The sequence below is a fragment of the Propithecus coquereli genome, unplaced genomic scaffold (genome assembly GCF_000956105.1).
Source record: "Propithecus coquereli isolate 6110/MARCELLA unplaced genomic scaffold, Pcoq_1.0 Scaffold9, whole genome shotgun sequence".
Classification (NCBI taxonomy): Eukaryota; Metazoa; Chordata; class Mammalia; order Primates; family Indriidae; genus Propithecus; species Propithecus coquereli.
In genome coordinates this window covers 12,050,611-12,070,949 of record NW_012155284.1, presented here as the reverse complement: position 1 = coordinate 12,070,949, position 20,339 = coordinate 12,050,611, and the positions used below count along the sequence as shown (strand labels likewise).

The window sequence follows — 20,339 nt, the reverse complement described above, 5'->3', positions numbered from 1 at the left end:
CTTTAGGAGGATCATGTGTTCTGTTAATTTGTGTTTTGCTTGGTAGCTCTACCCTATATGATCTATACTCTTAGAATCTTTTTAAGTTCTAAAATGTTTTATGTTTTAGTTTATCAAACTGTATGATGTGGTACTTTATCATGGACTTTGCAAAGAACAACTTGCCAAATTTGGTAATTCCTAGCAATTGTCATTTCCTTTTGGAATGTCTTAAAATGAAATCATATGGAAAAAATAATTATTGACCTTGTGTATTTAATAGAATTTTAAAGGAATAGTTGATTTTAGGATTGTTGTTAAAATTAATATTTTGTTTTGAAATACTTGTTAGACTTTCAGTGACACTTGATACTGCTGCCCAAAGTGGTTGATATAAACTTCAAAGCTTCTTAGGTAGTAGGGCTTTCACATTCCCTGTGTCTAAATATTTTAAAGGGGAAATGGATTGAATCATAGACATTTTGCACTAAGGAACAGGAAATCCTTGAATTGTTTTCTTTTAAAAAAAATCGTCTGTCCTTGTAAAATTTACCTTTTAAAACTTCAGCTGCATAATCTTGATCAGCTGTGATGAGTCATACATTTGCACGATAGAGCTTTTATCAGTATTAAAAATTCAGTGGGAAATTCACTCAATACGTTACAAAAGGAGTACTTATACTTCCTACTGTGTGCGTAGCTTTTTCCTTTTTTAAGTAGTCCGGCGTGCATTTTGAGAAAAGTTCCAGTGTTCTCCCAGACATCTGACTGGTAGCTATCACAACGCCTTTTAGAAACTTCACCTAACACCTGAATGAGTAAAACAAATGATACATTGTAGCCCAGGATACTGTAGGTAAACTAAAATTTTTTGCCAAAGAAACATAGAAAGGACAAAGGAAAGTAAGAAGGTTTTGCTTTTTTAATTTTTTTCAAACTGAGTGAAGAAAGAGAGGGATGGAAGTGTATGTAGTATTTGCCAACCCAGCAATGTAACAACTGTTGGATGCATAGTTCAATCACAATTAGATGAAATCTTTTATTATTTAATTTAACTTTCATATTTGATCGTGTTGATAAGATTCTGGGATGAGATAAACGTTTATTAAGTAACTCCATTTTCAGTGCCAACGTTAAAAGTTTTTTTTTTTTTTTTTTTTTTAAAGCCTGTGTAATTTATGAGGGAAGGGGAAGAGGAATTGGCATGTTAGTTGCATGAGAGTTGTGTGGATATGTATCTGTATTTACTATTTAGCTTTTTGAGTTCTGGCATAAGCCAAGGCCTTCTTAGTTTGAGAGGGCTAAGGAGAGACACTATAGTAAATCCTAATTAATAACGTTTCTCTACAGAGTCCATACAATTTCTCTACCTTTATATTTCCCTTCTAATAAATACATTATGCTGATAGGATGATATTTTTGTTCAGTGTAGAAGGTATTTGTGGGAGAGGATACTTTTGTGAGCTGACAATCTGCTTAAGGCAAAGGAAAGTGACATAATTTATCAGAGGAAATGGTGTGCTCTTTCATTCTATAGTATTTCTTTTTATTTTATAATGCTTTTAATTAAAAAAGACTATGAAACTTTCAAGGCAATTGCATTTTAAGTGTTTTTTAGATACATTCACATTTTAACATTTAGAGATTTAGAAGATGTCATTATTGGATTTTTTTTCAAGAGATCACCCACATGAATTTTCTTATTAAAATAGTATGTCCTAAAACTTATTACTAACCCCAAACAGATTACTGGCCCATTCCCGGATATTCCGATTCTGGGGATTTAGTGTGATTACTGGGAATCGGTATTCCCAGCAAGTTCTCCAGGTGATGCTTGCGCTCTGGCAGGTTGAGACATGCAGGAGAGATGAAGTTCCTACCCAGCCCTCTGCACTGTGACTTTCTGGAAACTTAACAGTATGTTGGTTCTGCCTTTAAGTCCAAGATGTTGCAGTAAGACAAAGTCACCCAAGGAACTGAATGATAAACTTTGCAGAGTCCTGAGTTCAAATATTGATTAGCTCTGTGTTAAGATGCCCTGTCCTCAGGGATAGCTTTATAATGGAGTCTCTGTAACACAAAGCTGAGTCAGGAATCTTTCATCTGCCATTGACAAAATTTGCCCTTGCTCAGGCAAATAGAGTTGCACCTTTAATACCTTGGGAACTGGCCACATACAGCTATCCAATACAGATCAATTAAAACAAGTTCAGTGGCTATTTCAATTTAAACCAATTAAAATAAATTCAGTTCCTAAGTTGCAATGGCTGCATTTTAAATACTTAGTAGCCACGTTTTAAGTACTTAGTATCTAAGTAGTTGTTTCATTGAGAGCACAGATAGAACATTTCCATCATCACAGAAAGTTCTGTTGAACAGTGCTGTACTATAGGATTTTCCTTCAAAATTTAGCTCTTCTCTTTTTATCCTGGGTAGTTGCAATGGCTATTAGAACTAGGTGGCAACATCACATGTCCATCTATACATTGCATATTGCAATTGGAAAGGGTCTTAGGCCAGAAGGTTAGAGTTTGCAAAATGACTTAAATCATACTTAGTTCTCCGTGTCAAAGTTGAATAACATAACTTAACTTTTATATCATAAATTGTTCTGTGTTGACTTTTAGTACTTGACATATGGGCTTAATTAGAAATTTGTTTCACATAGTATAGAACTTACAATAAAGAACTGCACCACTGGCATCTCACTGAAACAAAACTGCAAATATTTCATCTTTCTCAAGTTATATAAACTATTTCTAGACGAGAGTGCAAGTGATGAATCATAAGTGTCTAAAAAGTTATTTATAGATGGCTAATAAATAACTTGCACATATAGATGTTTTTATAAAGACTCATTTACCTATATTTTGCAGTTTGAGAAATTTGAGGTGAATATATTTAGCTCCCTCTTCTGGAATATTTTGAGAAAAATATTTTTACTTAACAGTGGTTTTTTTCTTTCTTTCTTTCTTTCTTTTTTTTTTTGAGTGACAATATGGTTATCATTGTAATGTCCGAAAAAATTATTTATGAATATCATCCAATTATTTTTTTTGTATCATTACAATTGGTAAAACACGGAAAATCAGTTTATAAATGCACCATATTTCTTAAACTACTAACCGACCAAAATATATGTAAGCAAATAAAGGCTTTGACAGCAGTTACACAGGGACTGAATTTGATGCCAGGTGGGCAGCGATCACTTGTATCGGCTTCCAGATCTGCTACTCGGCCCACCCCTGGCATCTGAGGGACTTGAGGCAAGAGTACAAAAGGAGGCCCAGGTACCCTGCGTCTAAATATTTTAGTTATAAATCATGTTAACAAACTGTTAACAAAATCTGTTCTAGCCTCTTACCTGGGCAGCTGTTTCCTCCTAATGACCCGAAGGCCAGATTTGAATTCAGACTTCTTGGGCCCCTGAGAGTTCTGCCTCAGAACATGCTGATGAGGGGAGAGCTCGACCTGGGCTCATCCCCAGCTTCTTCCTGCCCACCCGGAGTCCCTCCCACCCAGCCACAGTGCCCTCCTGGGCCCAGGGGTGTCCCTGGGCAGGCAGATCTGCCCTGGGGAGAATGGACCTAGGGGAAAGGTCATGAGAGGCCATTTGGCAGGGAGTTCCGGGATTCTGGGTAGGTGCTCCGAGCGTGTCCTAGGAGAGAAGCAGCAGGCATATCCCCTTGGCCCGAGAGTGCTGAGCCCAGGGTCATGGTCCCTCTTGCTGGGGCCCGAATTTAAGATCAGATCTAATTAAATTATTTTGTATTTAAACATTCTTCATTGTGGTCTAATGCATTTGACTACCCCAAATTAAATATAATGGTGGGATTTTTGTTTGTTTGCAGCCTTGACTCTCCCGGATCTTGCAGAGCAGTTTACCCCTCCTGACGTTGCCCCCCCTCTTCTTATCAAGCTCGTGGAAGCCATCGAAAAGAAAGGTAACCAGAGTGTCAGAGGGAATCGTTCACTTGTTATACCTTTATTTCATGACTATTATAATTTATATTTGTCTCTTGGGCATTCATTAAGTAAACTTCTTACTAACTGCTATGTACAGATACTGTGCTAGACACATAAGCTATTTGGGGCTGTGTAAGGGGGAAAACAATCTTGCTCTGTGATTTCTAACTCTAGATTAATATGTAGTCATTGTGTGGAAACTATTAAATTCTCCATAATTTAATAAACATGATTAACTTCTTAGTGGCCAGATGGTTTTGCCGAAATTATTGACATGCCACATAAGATTAGTAGTGGGAGTCACCTCCAAGAATATTTGGTACACATCTAGAACAGATACTGGATGGAAGTGGGAATGTCTCTCTGGCAACAGGCTCACAGGTTCTCCAGAGAGCTGTGTTTTGCATACGTGGTCTATTTTGTGTCCTAGGTCTGGAATGTTCAACTCTATACAGAACCCAGAGCTCCAGCAGCCCCGCAGAATTACGACAGCTTCTTGATTGTGGTGAGTGTCACGGAGCTAGAAATGCAAACGGGAAAGACAAGGCTTACCTTTCTGTTTCAGGTAATGCACACACAAAAAAATTGAATTTAATCCGTGCAACATTCTAAGTTTAAAGGGAAACTTTATGCTTAGAAATCACACACAGTTCTCTGCCTTATTACGGTAACAGTGCACACCAGTGCAAACCTTTGATGCCTGTATGCCGAGTTGCGGTGGCAGTGTGTGCACGCCCGCCTGCAGGCATGTTGGCCATCATTGCAGCCGTGAGGCCCTGGGTCCTGCAGGAATTGCAGAGGAGAGAAACCACCTCAACCCTGCAGTTGGCTACATCTAATTTAACTGGATCAGTTTAAAAAAAATTATAAGCCTATGTCATTTAGTAAATGTCTCTTCTGACATCTTTTTATTACCTTTTCCTTCCATTCTCCCTTTCCCTTTCTTTTTCCTTTTCTTTTCCCTCTTTTTTCCCTTTCTCTTTCCCTTTCCTTTCTTTCTAGCTTGCTTGTTTTTCGTATCATACATGTATATGTTAAGTAACATCATGATTTTGATACATTCAGTGGTGTGCTGATCAGCTAATTCTCCAGGAAGAAAAAATCCCGGTTTGTAGCATTTGCCCATTTCGTGGAGTGAATATTCCCACCATAGTTGATTTCAGGCTAACCGATGTGATGTGACTGGCTGTGGAGTTGGGAAGCATTGAGGACAGTTGGCTCTTGTGAGCTGGTACAAGCCATCTCCAGCACACCATTAGTTGAATGACAATTAGTTCAGCTAAGTGGTGGCTTTGCTATTATTTCCTCCCCAGTTTGGCATATAGAAAAAACTGTACACATCAGTTTACTTGCCATCATTCCAGACAGTCATCTTCTCATATCAACTTCTAGAGTCTCTTAGATCCTTCATTCCCTCACAATACTTTTTTTTTTTTTAGAAAAATAATTTTCTGCCTCACAGATTTGAACGTTGGAACCAAAAATTTGGATGTTTAAACCAAAAAGAGTGAAACCCAGTTTTGAAAGAATCTCCTTCAGAAGTATAATTGTATGAAGAATGCTCACATGATAGTAAATGAGAATATGAAGTGTGAGGCAGCTTCAAAATGAGGCAGGTTATGAAAATTTCTAGAAAAGATGTTTCTTGGAGAAAAGGAGGAGACTTTACCTTTATCAGTAAATACTTTCACTTGAAGTGTACAGATCAAGTGTTTTGAAACTTAAAAAAAATTTGTTCAACTTTATTTTTCCTTTGTACGTGGAAACCAGTCACACACGTGTGGGGTGTAGCCTTTTTGCTGCTCTATATTCTGTACTTCCCACAGAGTCGGTCATTAGAAATCGACTCGCAGAAAACTCAGGGTGAAAAGGTTTGTTTTTCTGTATTTCTAACAGCTTCAGGGTGATAAGAAAACACTGAATTTTTTCCTTAGCCAATTGGAATAGAGATACTTGTTTTGGTCAGAAAACTGGTCAAATTGAACATGTTGAAAGTCACAGGAAATGTTCAGACATCAGAGACTGATGAAATGGAAATTCTTTGAGAAATGGTGGTTAGGTTTTTAACGTGACCAATACAAAATGATGCAGTTTACCCCCCAAAAAATTCACACCTCTCTCATACTTGTGAGGTGGAGTAAACAACCAAGATTCACATCAGACAATATATTTGGACAGGCAGCTTTCCTTCTCCATAGAGATCAAAACTCATACATAGAAAACTGATTTCATTTGGATTCTCTGCTAAAAAAGTGAATTTGTGCTCCCCTACCCCCAAAAAAGTAAACATTGTCCAAACTTGGGAGTGGTTCTTCCAAGACTGTTTCCAGCTCAAAGATTTTTCAATACATAAAAATATCATAACTTTCCAGAAGAAGCTCTGAGTTAAGTCACTTTATACCTGACCAAAAAAAAAAAAAAAAAACCAAAACCCATGGCTTTTAACCAACCTTGTGAATTACCGATGTCTGAAAAGGACAGACATGGGGGACAATAACCCACTTTTATTAGCACCTACTAAGTTATTCTATTTCATCCACACATTAACCTTGCAATGGAAGTTTTAGTTACTTTAACTTACCAGAAAAAGAAGCTGACCCTTAGGTAAGTAATTTCTCTCACATTTTTCAGCAGCTGAGTAGCAAAGCTATGAATTGTATCCAAATAGTTCTGACTCCAAAAGCCCTTGTTCTTTTTTTTTCTTTTGTTAATTTCGCCCTAAAATGAATTGTTCCTTTCTTGTCTCATATGAGTTTGAATGATATGAATTTTCTCCCGACATTTTTTGGTTTCTTTTAACCTGAATCAGGCTTTCTCAGCCTCAGCATTATTGACATTTTAGGCTGGATAATTCTTTTCTGAAAGAGTAGGGGCCTGACCTGGGCATTCTGGGATGTTTAGGCACATCCATAGCGTCTACCCACCAGGTGCTGGTAGCATCCTCCCCCAATTACGACAATCAGGAATGTCTTCAGACAGTGCCAGATGTCTTGGTGGGGGGCATCCCACCCCAACCCCCACTGAGAACCACTAACCTAGATAGAGATGGTGAGGAAGGGACACCATTCCCGTGGAAGGCAGGAGTGAAGTGTTGGAGAGTTTACTGGTTACCTGGCATGAGTAGACTCAGTGAAAAGTGAGGTAGAAGAGGATGTAAATTCCCCCAACCCAGACCTAAAGATTATGTAGCTCTTCCAAAGTCATCCCGTGACAGATGCGTGTAGCTATTGGAAGGGCATGTTAGGTTAGTTTTATTGCAGAAAAAGAATCAGTAGAGGTCAGAAACTCCAAGGAACTTTTGAAGTTGTATTACCAAAGGAAATAAAACATACTATGCCATCAAGTCTAGTGGAATTTGACATAAGATAAGCAAGCGTATCCAAAGATCTGCATAAACTAATTTTATTTAAACACTATAAACGTTCTTTGGAATGCATTTCATGTGGAGGGGAGGTTTTTGGTGAATTAACCTCACTTTAAGGGCTTGCTAGTTCAGTCCACAACAATTAACACATTGTGTGTGCTGGACGTTGAGGGATACAGTGAGGGCAGGGGAGAACCACAGTCCCTGCCCTGAGGTACTCCCGGTCTAGCGCGGGGAGACACAGAATCCCACATAAGTACCACACTCTTTGGGGAGTGTCTTGGTAGAGGGATGGCGCATCAGCACTGCAAGGAGCACAGAGGGGAACGTGCTGGATATTTAGCATCTTAACATTTATACTGCGTCACCAAACGGTTTGTCACGGTTTTCAGGATGAGCAAATTAATAATAATTTGCTGGGCAAAGAGACATTAAATGAAGCATACAGGCTGACATATATGGTGGGCCAGAAGTCTGCCAAATAGTGGGTGACTATAGAGTGTTCCTGTAGTGAAACACATTGTAGTTGAGAGTGTCTAATTACACCCATAATTGCATTACCTTCCACATAGATCCTTTATGCAAAGACCTAGCGTTGTCTTTCCTACACTTGTTAGAGATGTGATATGTCCCTGGTTAGTTAATTGTAGGACATTTGAGAGATTTAACACTTTGCCTCTTCACCTTTTAAGTTTACTAATTCTTCTCCTCAAACTGACCTATTCCTATTTTACTCCAGACTGGCTTTTCTTAGAGCTGTGTGGTGTTATGTGATTAGCTGTCATAACATCTGCCTACTTAGTGAGGCAAGGTTGGTTTGTGATAAAGATGTATCCAACGAATATTTTAGTCTTACGCTCAACCTAGAGTGATTTATGGTATCATACTTAGTTCAAGGGTGTCTAGAATACCCCTTCTCCTACTCACGCTCACATTTAGGAGTAAACATGAACACGTCCTCGTTCTCTCCTAAGCCATGGCTAATCTAGTCAGTGACCAAGCTATGTGAGGTCTTGACAATGTCTTGCACATTCCTAACTGCATTAGAATTCAGTCCCCAGCACTTTGATTCGACGACCAAAACTGGTATTTTTCTTCCAGCAGTACTGCTTTCCAATTTATTCTTAACCCTACAATTCATAAAGCTGGGCAAAAATGTAGTGTCTTGCCCATCAGCCCACCTTTTCTCCACTGAGAACTGGAGTCCCCAGGTAATTGTCCTGGAGTTCCCCTTCGTGTTGCTAGTGTGCGTCCTTCAGCAGGAGCCAGACGCCTCTCTCCTTTTCTAGATGCCTGTGGCCACTCCTGCCCCGTCTTTGTTCCCAGCACCCCTGCTTTCTGCTGGCCATTGTGCTTTTTTCTATCCCAAGTATTCGGAGCGCTGTGTATAATGGGTGCTCAGAGTGTGGTTTTGATTAGTGTCATCCCTTTGTTGAATTGCTTCACCTCCTTTCCAGCTGAGCGATTTACTGGACAGATAGGCTCGTCTTATCTTTTCTCTCAGATGGTCTGATGCCCGCAGGTTAGATTAGTATTAATAAATCAGGATCAGGGAGAAACATTTCTGAAAATGTTCAAATTGTTTTTTATCAATATTCTTGAGATTGGTTGCTAAAATTCTGTAATATCGTACTGTTTAATCAATCACTCTATTGGTTAAATGTACATTAATTCTGAAATATAGGATTTATCAACTCAGGTTTTAAGAAATCTAGGAATTTGCATATGTCATTTTTTTGTTGAGGTTTTTGGAAACATTCACTATGTGACCAGCCATCCCTAGGTAGAGCCCTTCTCAATCAGACTTCCTCCAGAGGATGTTCGGAAATGTTTGGGGTTCTATATTAATTTGCTCAGGCTGCCGTAACAACCTACCACAGAAGACTGGGTGGCTTACAAAACAACTTTATTTCTTACAGTTCTGGAGGTTGGAAGTCCAAGATCAAGGTGCAGACACGTTTGGGTTTTTTGAGGCCTTTCTCCGCAGCTTGCTGATGACTGCCTTCTCGCTGTGTCCTCACACGGCTTCTCCTCTGTGTGCCGTGCGTCCTGGTGTCTATTTTTGTGTCCTCATTTCCTCCTCTTAGAAGGATATCTGTTAGATTGGATTAGAGTCCACTCTGATGGCTTCATTTTAACTTAATCACCTCTTTAAAGGCACTGTTACTAAATACAGTCAAGTAACTTTGTGAGGTTTGGGCTTCACAGTTCAGCTCATAACAGGGGCATTATTTTTTGTTGCCCAGAGTTTGGTAGTGTGCTACCAGCATCATAGTCTGAGGACCAGGCATGCTAGATGCTTGCAGCTTGTCAGGCAGATCTTCACAAAGAAAAACTGTTCTCCCCCAAATCCCAGGACCACCCCCTGTGAGAAACACTGCTGATAAATACTTCGTGTCTTATGTTTGTCCTCATATTGCTTCTTTTCCTTTGCCACACTGAAGTCAAACATTCAGAAAATTGGCCACACTGATGTTTAAATGTCTGAATATTTCTTAAAATGTTTCTTTCCTAGACACGGCCTCTGTGGACTTGGAAATGATCGACGTGCACGTTTTAGCAGACGCTTTCAAACGCTATCTGCTGGACTTACCAAATCCTGTCATTCCGGTAGCCGTTTACAGCGAAATGATTTCTTTAGCCCCAGGTTTGTTTTCTGTTCTGAGAACCTCGCTGAACATATGTTGAGATGCAGATGTGCTTGTAAACTCTATTAAGTGCTGCATGTATAGGAGCAGTAGTTAGAAAATAGTAGCAGTAACCTACGTCTCCTCCTCCTCACTAGCACCAAAACTTCCTCCTTTACCAGAGCATCCAGTAGAAGACCCAGATTCTCCTTTGCTTAAGACTATCCCCATGCTGGAATGGCTAATCACTAACCTGTCAGTTTTAACAAAGTTCACTACGTTGGTGAAGGACACGGTGTTTCAAATACTAGTGTCAGATTCAGGGAACCAGGACCAGGACCCGAGTGACTGGAGATGTTCTCATCATCTTCCCTGAGTGGCCCTCACAGAACGTGTTGAGGGAATAGGGCTGCCAGTGTTAGGAGCTATGGCTCAGTTACGTGCTTTGGGGACAGGAAATTGTGGTTCGTAACCTTCAAAGTTAAAACCTGTGATACTTATCTGATGCTCCTCTGAGTTAGCCAATCACACTTGAAGCTGCTCAATAGAGGGCAGGTTTCTGCCAGCACGCTCTGAACAGCTTGTGGTTTTCTTACACGAAGAGTTTCTTGCATTTCCATTTGACTTGAGATTTCTACTTTCTCATAATGCATTTTCTACTGAGAAGAACAAATGTTCTGTGTGCTTCTCCTGACAACTTTTTAAATGACTGCTTCTGTGGCTAGAAGAAAGAACAGAAATTTTCTAGGTGTTTATTCACTAATACCTAGAAACAGTCTCTCAGTCTCTTCTCTTCTCTTTTTTTTTAAACTTACAGAAGTACAAAGCTCCGAAGAATATATCCAGCTGTTGAAGAAGTTCATTAGGTCGCCTAACATACCTCATCAGTATTGGCTTACGCTTCAGTATTTGTTAAAACATTTCTTCAAGCTCTCTCAAACCTCCAGCAAAAATCTCTTGAATGCAAGAGTGCTCTCTGAAATTTTCAGCCCTATGCTTTTCAGATTCCCAGCAGCCAGGTAAGTGAAAGAAGAGAAATGTGTATTTTGGGGTGATGAAAGTATTCCTGAATTCACTGGTCATTAAATGCGTCCTGAAGATACTACTTTGAATATATGCATGTGCCAATTTCTATCACATACATCCACTTGAATGTGTATAAATGAAAATGAGTTTGTTTTTAAGGAAAAGGTTTCTAATAAAACTCTCTTTCTTGCAGCTCTGATAATACTGAACACCTCATAAAAGTTATAGAAATTTTAATCTCAACTGAATGGAACGAACGACAACCTGCACCAGGTAATGCTTTTTGAACACTGTTCTCTCGTTGTTCATTTTTGAGAGCCTTAAAAATGGCAGCTGTAGACCTCCCTGAAGTAACATAAGTTTCTTGTAGAATTACAATCCATAGTCATATGTTACCTTGTGATTTAAAGAAAAAAATAGCTGAGTGGTAGTGTGTACAGTAAATATTATCTGGATTTCAACATTTGCAGATTTTAAATTGTCTTGGTTTTAGGTAAGAGTTGGGAGAGCTTCCTGTACTCTTCAACATTTATGCTTCTACTTGTTGAATAAATTTATGGAGTTCATTTTAGTTGTTGACATTTTTGTTTTTCTAATACTTACAAAGTAGGGGATTTATAATTACTATATAATTTAAAGTATTTTGGAATGTGTTTTTTGGAAGCAGGTATGCTGAGAAATGTCTGTCAAAATAAACATTTTCAATAATGCAAGCAGTATGAAACCGGGGCATTCACTGCAGCAAGTTAGAGCAAGCCAGACACTTCTTTGAAAGCAGGCTGCCGTTCAATTAGCCATTTAACAAAGCAGGAAATGTACACCATGTTAGCAGTGGGTTTAATTTAAATTGATGTATTTTTCATCTACTGTGGAAAGTCTAAACAACCTCACTATGCTGTATACTGGTTAAAAGTTAGCTAATGGAAGCTGATCATTTAGAATAGTGACTAGGATCCTGTAAGTGAAGTGAAATTTCAGGACCAGTAGACAGTGTTGCTTGAGTCTAATGCCTAGAATTTAAATGAAACACCATGAATATATTATGTATTATAGGTAACTCATGTAGATTACCGTATTTATCTCTGTATGAGCAGGCATGGAGACCAGTTACCAGCATCATTTAATGGAGAATTAAGTTGTACTTTTCTATTGGGTATTGCATAGCCAGGCTGGGTTATTTGCGTGTGGATGGGGCAGCCTGAGAGAGGCAAGGGCCTAGGCTCAAAACCCACCTGCAGGGCTGGAATAGAGGATGGAGTGTAGGTAACCACTCAAGATACTGGTGTTGGGAAGGCCTTCTATAGACACGCCCAAAATATGGTACCAAAGGTGGGAAAGGCATCAAATATAATAGATGAGGCAAGCGTGGATGTTCCAGATGTTCCGTAGCAAGCAGAATGTTTAACAAGGATGCCCAGAATTGTAGGTGACCTGTGTCAGAGAAGATTGTCAATAGGTATGGCCTAGGACTTCAGGGGGTGGCCAGAAGGTTTGCATTTCGTGTGACTACGCAGGTCACTTGTGAATGGATTTGGGAGCTCTGTGCTGGTGTTCAGAGGCTTCCTTTTGGCTTAGTAGGAAACAGTGGGGGTCGTGGCATGGAACATGGCATTTGAGCCATTGTTGACTACCGATTCCTAGAGTAACGGCACAGGTGGGGAAGGAAGAGGAGTAGCAAGAATAAGCCCAGCTGAGCTCTTTCACTTGCTCCTGACCAGTGTTGAGGTGTCTCTTAGAGACCAGGGAGAGCTGGGCCCTCCCTACAGTGAAGGGCTCAGGAGTGGTCTTGGTCTTCTCAGCGACCACCCCTCTGGAGAGGGGAGACACATGGAAGCTAAAAGCCAGACAGGGCTTGACAGATACCCTTACGTGAATTTATCACGTGGAGTTTTTGAGAATTTCTACTACACAAAATGTAGAATCAGTGGTGGAGTCTGATTACTCTGACTGGCATAAACTGATTAAACATCTTTATCAGTCTCAGCCTAATTCCACCAAAGTAAAAATGTATCTGCAACCATTTTCATAATATACCCTTAAAGCTGCTTGATGTGTCAGAGGACCCTACATTCCTCTACTAAGAAATTGGTGCGTCAGTTTCAAAGGAGGATTAATTCTGTCAGCTCTGCAAAAAAAAATGACAAAGCCTTGAACATTTGCTAGATTATCCCAGTATTCATGAGGCCTCTTCAAAAAATAAATCCAAGTAATTTTTAAACCCTAGCTTGAGCCGTTTTTCCCTTTGTGTGATATCTTTTAACAATTCTGAAAAGTGTGTAGGCCCTTTGGAATTAGATGGGTGTTTCAGTGTCTCTCACTTGTGAAAACATTATACTGTCCACGCCAGGAACAAAACATCCTGATCCTGAACACCTTTGTAATGACTCCAGTACAGATGATTGGCAGGGCACCCTGGGTTGAAGAAACAATTTCTTGGGCCTGGCAAAAATGCAACAGTTTCCTAGAGGCCTTCATCACTGCCCCAGCACATGCCTACCAGAAGGCTTTGGAAGCCAAGCACCAGTACTTCTCCAGCGAATGGTCATAAATCAGTCATTTGCAATAAACTGCAAAGTACAAAAATCATGACTTGGTATTTTCTAAAAGCAGTAAATATTTTAAGTGATAGTATAAAAAGCATCATTTTAGAGTGGCAAGCATTGTCCAACTTTGCCGTTTAGGACATGAAGAGACTGAGGCAAACAGATCCTGAGAGGTTTACCCTGTGCCACCCGACCAGCGTGTGCCAGAACTGGGTCTGCCCAGGAGCCGCCCCCTGGACTCCAGTCTGTTCTGCCTGCCAACCCTGGCTGCCTGGGTTTTCAGAACCTTCATGAGCAGTGGAGCTGCTTTTTAGTGTCCAATCAAAAACTCTTCTGAAGTTTCAATCATGTAATATACTAAAAATATGTGAAAAGAGCTGCTATGGGTCACAGGTAGTAAAGAGCCATAAGGCACTGTTTATAGCTTTCAGGATAAGGCTCCGAATCACTCCATAAGATGTGCGATGGAAAGGACAGAGTGGGCTTCTGAGTCAGACAGATCTGGATTTGAATCCCAACTCTTTGCTGTGTACTTGCCAAGTTCTTCATCAAGTGACTCACCTTTTCCAAACTGTTTTCCAGACTGTGGAATGGGGATAATGCCTCTCTCCTGGGTTTTTTATGAGGATTAAATGAGCTGATAAATACTGAAACCCATGACCCTGTCTCGCTACTATCTACTGTGTACTCTAGCTTTTGAGGCCTTGCGGGGGCTGGCCTCATTCAGTAGGTCTGACTCCTTCGGTCCTGAATCCTATCAGGCCATTCTCCCTGCTGACCCCACATTCCCAGCCAGCAGAGCTGGGGCCTCTGGGGCCTGTAGGGGCTTCAGTGCATGTCTGAGACACTCTGGGCAGTTGCCATCCCAGTGGGTGCCTTGCTTGGAAGGAGGAAGGTGCCCTTAAATGATACCCTTACTTTGTGGCTTGGTGAGTGGAGCAGCTGTATTTCAGTGCCACTCCTATGTTACCTTGCCTAGGTGCCTTTGCACATGCGCAAAATGCACGGCTGTACACAGCAGCCTCAAACAGTGCCATACACTTCATCTGCACCCAGATGAACATCCTCCCCGTTTTATATGCAGGCTAAGTCGAACCGTTCGATATGTTTATGCCCCTTAAGCACCTTGTCCTCTTAACCGCTCCGTAGTTTTTTCTATTAGTTTGATCTACTCAACTGTGTTTCTAAAGGGCAAGGATGAAGGCTTTTTCTCCTTTTGAACTCTTACTAGCACAGAACTGGGTACAGCATAATCATCCAAAAAAAACTTTTTATTGTTTCATAAACTTCCCAAGAATATTCACACATCAACTCATTTTAATACATCCAGCAACCCTGTGAGGTAAGAAGGAAAACTAAGATTTGGAAAGGCTAAGCACCTAGAATAAGCTCTCAGAAGTTTGTTGATAGTTTGCTGTTCCCTTTGTTACAAAAAGTCTTAAAAATATTTAAAGCCAAACAGCATGTTTTTTTGAATCATTTATGTTATGATTACCCTGTTAATTTAGGTAACTAAAGGAGATTTCTATAGGGCAACCAAGGTAATAATAGGTCCATTTAACACAGGATGCCTTTGAATGAAACCCATTATAAGTGTATTTACATATTTCAGATTTCATGGATATACTCAGAAATACTAATGTAGTATAATTGAAGTCTAATATTGCACCCTCAAACCCAGAGTGGAAAATAAACGACTCTTTCTGCCCCCTGCCCTTCTACACCTGTCAGAGTTAATTTTTAACCACTGGCACATTGCAAAACATTCATCCTGAAGAGCCTGATTCATAAATCTTGTTTTAAATGCTCTGGGCTTGGTTTTCAACCAAGACTAAAGCAAGCAGTAAGGTAGAGGGAAATGACTTTCAGAGTTTTACTTTTCTCTGATTTAATTTTTATTAGGTTTAAAATGTGATCTGACATTAGAGGGTTATTTCAAAGGTGAGAAATGAAACTTTGAAAGCAAAATGGGTGTATATATAATAGATGAGTAGAAGTAAACAGAGGCGAGCCCCACTGTTTTATCAAAAACTAGTAAATTTTATTTGTGCTCCAAAAACAAGACGTATTTCAGTGTGCGCACGCATTGGAGAGGAAAACTCAGTTTTACTTTTGTTTTCGCTATGCAGCCTTCTCTTTGTCTCCAGGGACAGGATCTGGGGGCGGGGGGGGGGGGGTTGAATTAGAGGGGAGGAGTTCTTTATTCTGCTGAGCAATGGGCGTGCCTTTTCAGAAACATTGTAGAATGTGTCCAGTTTTATGCATATGTGAACCTGGGTTTATTTATAAACTTAAATGGACATTTCAGCATAGGATCATTACGAGTACTGGATGTGGGATAAAGAATCTGAACCATCCTGAAAGGCCCTTCTGTCCCAAGTTGTCTTAAGTTAAAATTATGAAGGGAGATATTCATTTACCCTTAAACGAAGATTTTGGTTCATTAATTTTTTTGCTCACTGCCCTCGTTAAAATGGTTTTTGTTCATAAATGATGGCTCACAAAAACATTTCCAGGTTGAAAGCTGCTTGTGGAACATTTGCTACTTGACAGTGATTTGCACATGAGATACCATATTCAGTCTATAACTTTCAAACATATTTTAATGATCAAGAGACATTTTCCTGACTAGATTACATCTGTTGAGAAGTGAAATAATGGCCTTATTTGCCTCTGAAATGAGTTTTACAAAACTCTGAGGAGAGAAACAGTGATACATATTGTTTTAAAGAATCCCTAAGGGAAAGTTAGTTTTCAGTTATGTGTGTTAAGTTTTCCAGTGTGCCTAGGTCTTTGAGGTCCCAGAGAAATGCTTACATTAAAATACAGGTTTTCCTAAAAGAGCTTAGCAGACACATGAAAAATATTTAAGTTATTCTAAAATTTGTTATTTTGATTTACTAGTTATTTGTTGGTGAACCCTCTAGCTTAAGTGACAGTTGTAAAATTATGTTTATTAGTTTATGTGAAACGTGGACATAGTGTGTGAAAGGAACAAAATAATACAAAAAATTGACCATGTTCTCCCAAAGCAGGAGTTACTGATTCTATACTACCAGCAGAGGGCTCCCTTTTTAAGCAAATAAGGAGTATGTGTCTTACAGGTCTCTTTTCAAAGACTAAAATGCAGTGGGAAAAGATTCAGCTCACACTTTCAGTAATATAATAGAACCATGGTAGATGATTGTACGTATTATGAGGAATGTGTTTGAAGCAAAGTTTTCCAGTCTATTTTAAGACTTTCATTCTGTAAGTAGAGGGTGTACTGCTTTCCAGTGGATAATATACTGATGGATTTACAGAGCATTTTAATCTTAGATGGTTTTGACATGAAACATAATGTGAATCCAGACAGGTATGCTTAAGAGACTGATGTTTCCAATGTTTCTAGTTTTAGAAAGGCTATTTTTAAAAGTGGGGCAAGATTATGCAGCTCAGGATGCAGGGGTATTCTCTGAACTAACCATATGTCCCTGTGATCAGATGGCAGATTCACTTACAGACTGTTTTTTCCATTGGGAAAGTAAGTTTTTCAGTATTAATTGCACCAAAGGAAAGTTTGTAAAATCACTTTCATTGTGGGTTTAGCAATACTTCCGAGATACTTCAAGTAGCCCTAAAGGTGGTTCCTGCTGTTTGCCTGTGTGGACTTTACGTGACCATTGGATCACCTTCCCATACAAAGTATAAGGGTAAAATTGTCGGATCTCATTTTTCTGCAAAAGGAATGAAAAGGTAGATTTTTTTAAAAAATTAAAGTAAGCTAAATATAGAAAATAGAAAAAGCCAGAGTTTTGTTAAGTTTTTTTGCATGTGGCTTTAAAAATTACCTTCAGTTTCATTTGTCAGTTTGTACTCTATGTGGCAGAGGAAAGTGAGGAGCAGGACGGTGGGTAGAGAAGGGAATTTGGAACCAAGCTTCAGAAGGCTGGGTTCCAGTCCTACCACCATAATCTTGTGCAAACCACTTCACCTCTCTGGGTCAGATTTTTTTCCCTGTAGCATGAAGGAACTGATCGAAGCGATCTCTAAATTACTTTCTGATTTAAAGCTTGGTGATTCTGTGATTTTTATAGTTACTGTTCTCTGGATAACATTAAAGCCATCAGTGCTGATGCAACTGAAAATTTTCTTAAGTAAAACTTTAATTCTTTAAATAGTAGCCAATAATCCTAATGGTGGTTCATTGCACCCTTCTCAAATAAAGGACAAAAATCCACCAGAACGGTATGCCCTTCTCTACCCTTCTATCCCTTGCCTCGTGTGCCCAGCACATAAACCTAACGCAGACAACCCCTTTTAATTAGAAGGTCATATGGCCATTTAAATGTGAGTTGAAATTGACCGCACAAGAGCCACAGGTGTTTTACTTTTTCTTAATCTTCACGTGGTCATGGAGGGTAGGATGCATGTGGAGTTCTGACTAGTCTTCCTGAGGGTGCCCCCCTGCCATTGAACGTGTCTGTCCTCTGCTTCCTGCCTGAGTTGCTTGGTCAGGGCTTTCCTGTCACACCTGCGGGTCTGTCTGCTAGTGTGTGGGACGAGGTGCAGGAGGTGGACACGAGCGAGGCACTGCGTTCTGGGCTGTTCCAAGAGGCTCAGGCCTTTACAAGTGAGGCTTTGATTCTATTTTTGCTGAACTAGCTCAGCCACTTCCTGTGTTTGGCTGCGCATAGTGCCTCGCTTCACTGTCGGCTTCTTGAGCCAGCCAGCGCGCGCGGCGGCCAGTTAGACTATTTTGGGTCCCCTCACAATGGCCTTCTCATTTCCTCGGCGAAAATGAGCAAGTTGGTCTTGCATTGGCCACTTCTCAGCCGATGACAACTTTGACTTTGACTTGGGCTCCCCTCCCCCTCCCGAAATCCCTAGCTCAGCAAATATTTGAACCTGCCCAAGTTAATCATGAAGCTGCGATCTTTATCTAGGGGAGACGACGTGCGAGCGCCCGGGCTCTTTTCCTCCCCGGTACAGTAGCGAAATCCAGTTGGCTTCTGGTTGGGGAGCCGGCAGTGAGCGGCGGCCGCGACACTCTGCTGTGCCGGCCGGGCGGGGCGCGGGGACCAGCGGTGCGGAGCCCAGAGAGCCGGCGGGCGGGGGGTGCCCTGCAGCGCCCCCACCCCTGCGCGCGCACTCGCGGCTACCGGGCACGCGCACTGCCCGGAGCTGGCTGGGGGGGCGGTGGGGGAGACACCGGGACTTGGCCCACTTGATGGAAGAACAGCTTTTTGGATTTTTTTTTCATTGTCGGAGACAGGCATTTCAAAGGGAAACCGTTGAAATGCATAACCTGCAAAGTAAGTTGCCTTGAATTTGTGCACTTCTCTGCCCCTTCCCTGCGGTTTTTTTTTATCTGAACGGCTCCTTTCTGTAGTTTGTCTTGGGGCGTGCGTGCTTGGTGTGTGTGTGTCTGTGCGCGCACGCCCCTGTAAGCGCTGCCTGGGGAGGGCAGATGGGAGATTAGGGGAGGCACTCCCCCATGTCCTCGAGGGGGGACAGTGCGGGGGAAAGGTGGGGTTGATGTTGGAAGTTCAGGAAGGAGGTACTAATTACAAAGTGCTTGCTTGGCTGGAAGTTGGTGCCAAGCCAGGGCTTGGAGAGACCATGGAAAATCACCTGTCTCCCTGCCTCCTCCTGGGTCAGTTTGCCACTTGAGATCCAGCAGCCGGAATGGTTTGCACCAAGGGCTCCCAAATGCAGGGCCTGGCCCTCTGGGCTGTTAGACCTGCCACCGCTGCTTGGAGGATGTGTCTCCTTCCTTTCGAGAGAGGGTCGACATTTTTATTAAACTAAGAAAAATTTTTTTTGACTCTTATCTGAGATCCTACCCCACCACCACTTTTACCATTTTTATTTGAATTTGAGTTTAGGTTTATCTAAACCCTTAAGCAAATAGAAAAGCATGAGTGGGAGAAGGTGGGAGAGGATATGATGAGCCTGCCTTCTCCAGTAATGGGAAAATGAATTAAATTTCATAATATTTTATGATTCCAAATTTGATAGAAACTCAAAAGAATGAATGTCAGGGCTTCTGTGGTCTTTAAATTGACAAGTATGTGGCATACACATGTACATAGATCACAAAACCCACTATAGTTTTTAAGATGAGCCTCATTTACGTAAGGGGGATAAACCTCCCCCCGTGATGATATTGCGAATGTAAAGAGAGATTGGCTCACAGTGGGAATGTATGTTAGGCTCCAGGAAGGGTAACAGGATTATATGCAGAATGATTTCGAAGAGACATTAGATTTGTAGAGAAATTGATTTCTTTATATTAAATACTACTAAGAAGGAATGTTTGTCCCCAGAATGAGGCATTTGAAATGGGAGGGGGGAAGCGAAAAAAAAAGATTACGTCACCCTCGCCTTCAAGCAATATTAGCATCAAAGATGGATTTATTAGTGAAATAATTTGCAAAGATAACTATCTCTACTCTGCTTTCTGATATATATAGCCTCTTTCTTTTTGAAAGAAGCATCTCACTTTGCCCAGTTTTGTTAGACACTAACCTTAAAATTATTAATAATGTTGACAGTTATGTTTATTATTTCTGCTCATAGGCATCTGCATTCCTATTCGGAAAAGTCTAGTTTTAACTTTGCAATATTTGGTAGAGGAGGAAATTTTATCTATACCTTTTCTTTTAATTGTTCTTTCTAATGTGCATTTGTGACAGTGTTTGAATTCTGAGTTTTCAGCAAATTATGGGGGACTGAAATTAAATACCTAGAGTTGATCCTTTCTGCTTTTAATATACATGGGAGATATTTAAGGACTGTAAAATATAGCTTAGGTATACCATTTTGATGCCTTTGTAAGATTTTTAAACCAAG

At 40.5% G+C, this 20,339-nt stretch overlaps 1 protein-coding gene across 2 annotated transcripts in view; it reads left to right on the top strand.

The window, feature by feature from the left end:
- The window catches only part of PIK3R1 (phosphoinositide-3-kinase, regulatory subunit 1 (alpha)), an 82,208-nt gene that overhangs the window by 50,890 nt on the left and 10,979 nt on the right, over positions 1 to 20,339 (top strand). The window contains exons 3-7 of one of the 2 annotated variants that reach the window (XM_012664600.1): positions 3,831 to 3,923; positions 4,376 to 4,450; positions 9,825 to 9,956; positions 10,754 to 10,955; positions 11,156 to 11,235. In XM_012664600.1, the coding sequence (XP_012520054.1) occupies positions 3,831 to 3,923; positions 4,376 to 4,450; positions 9,825 to 9,956; positions 10,754 to 10,955; positions 11,156 to 11,235 (582 nt within the window). Of the gene's footprint in view, positions 1 to 3,830; positions 3,924 to 4,375; positions 4,451 to 9,824; positions 9,957 to 10,753; positions 10,956 to 11,155; positions 11,236 to 18,483; positions 18,800 to 20,339 lie in introns of those variants that run through there. The other variant, XM_012664601.1, reaches the window with a different exon arrangement.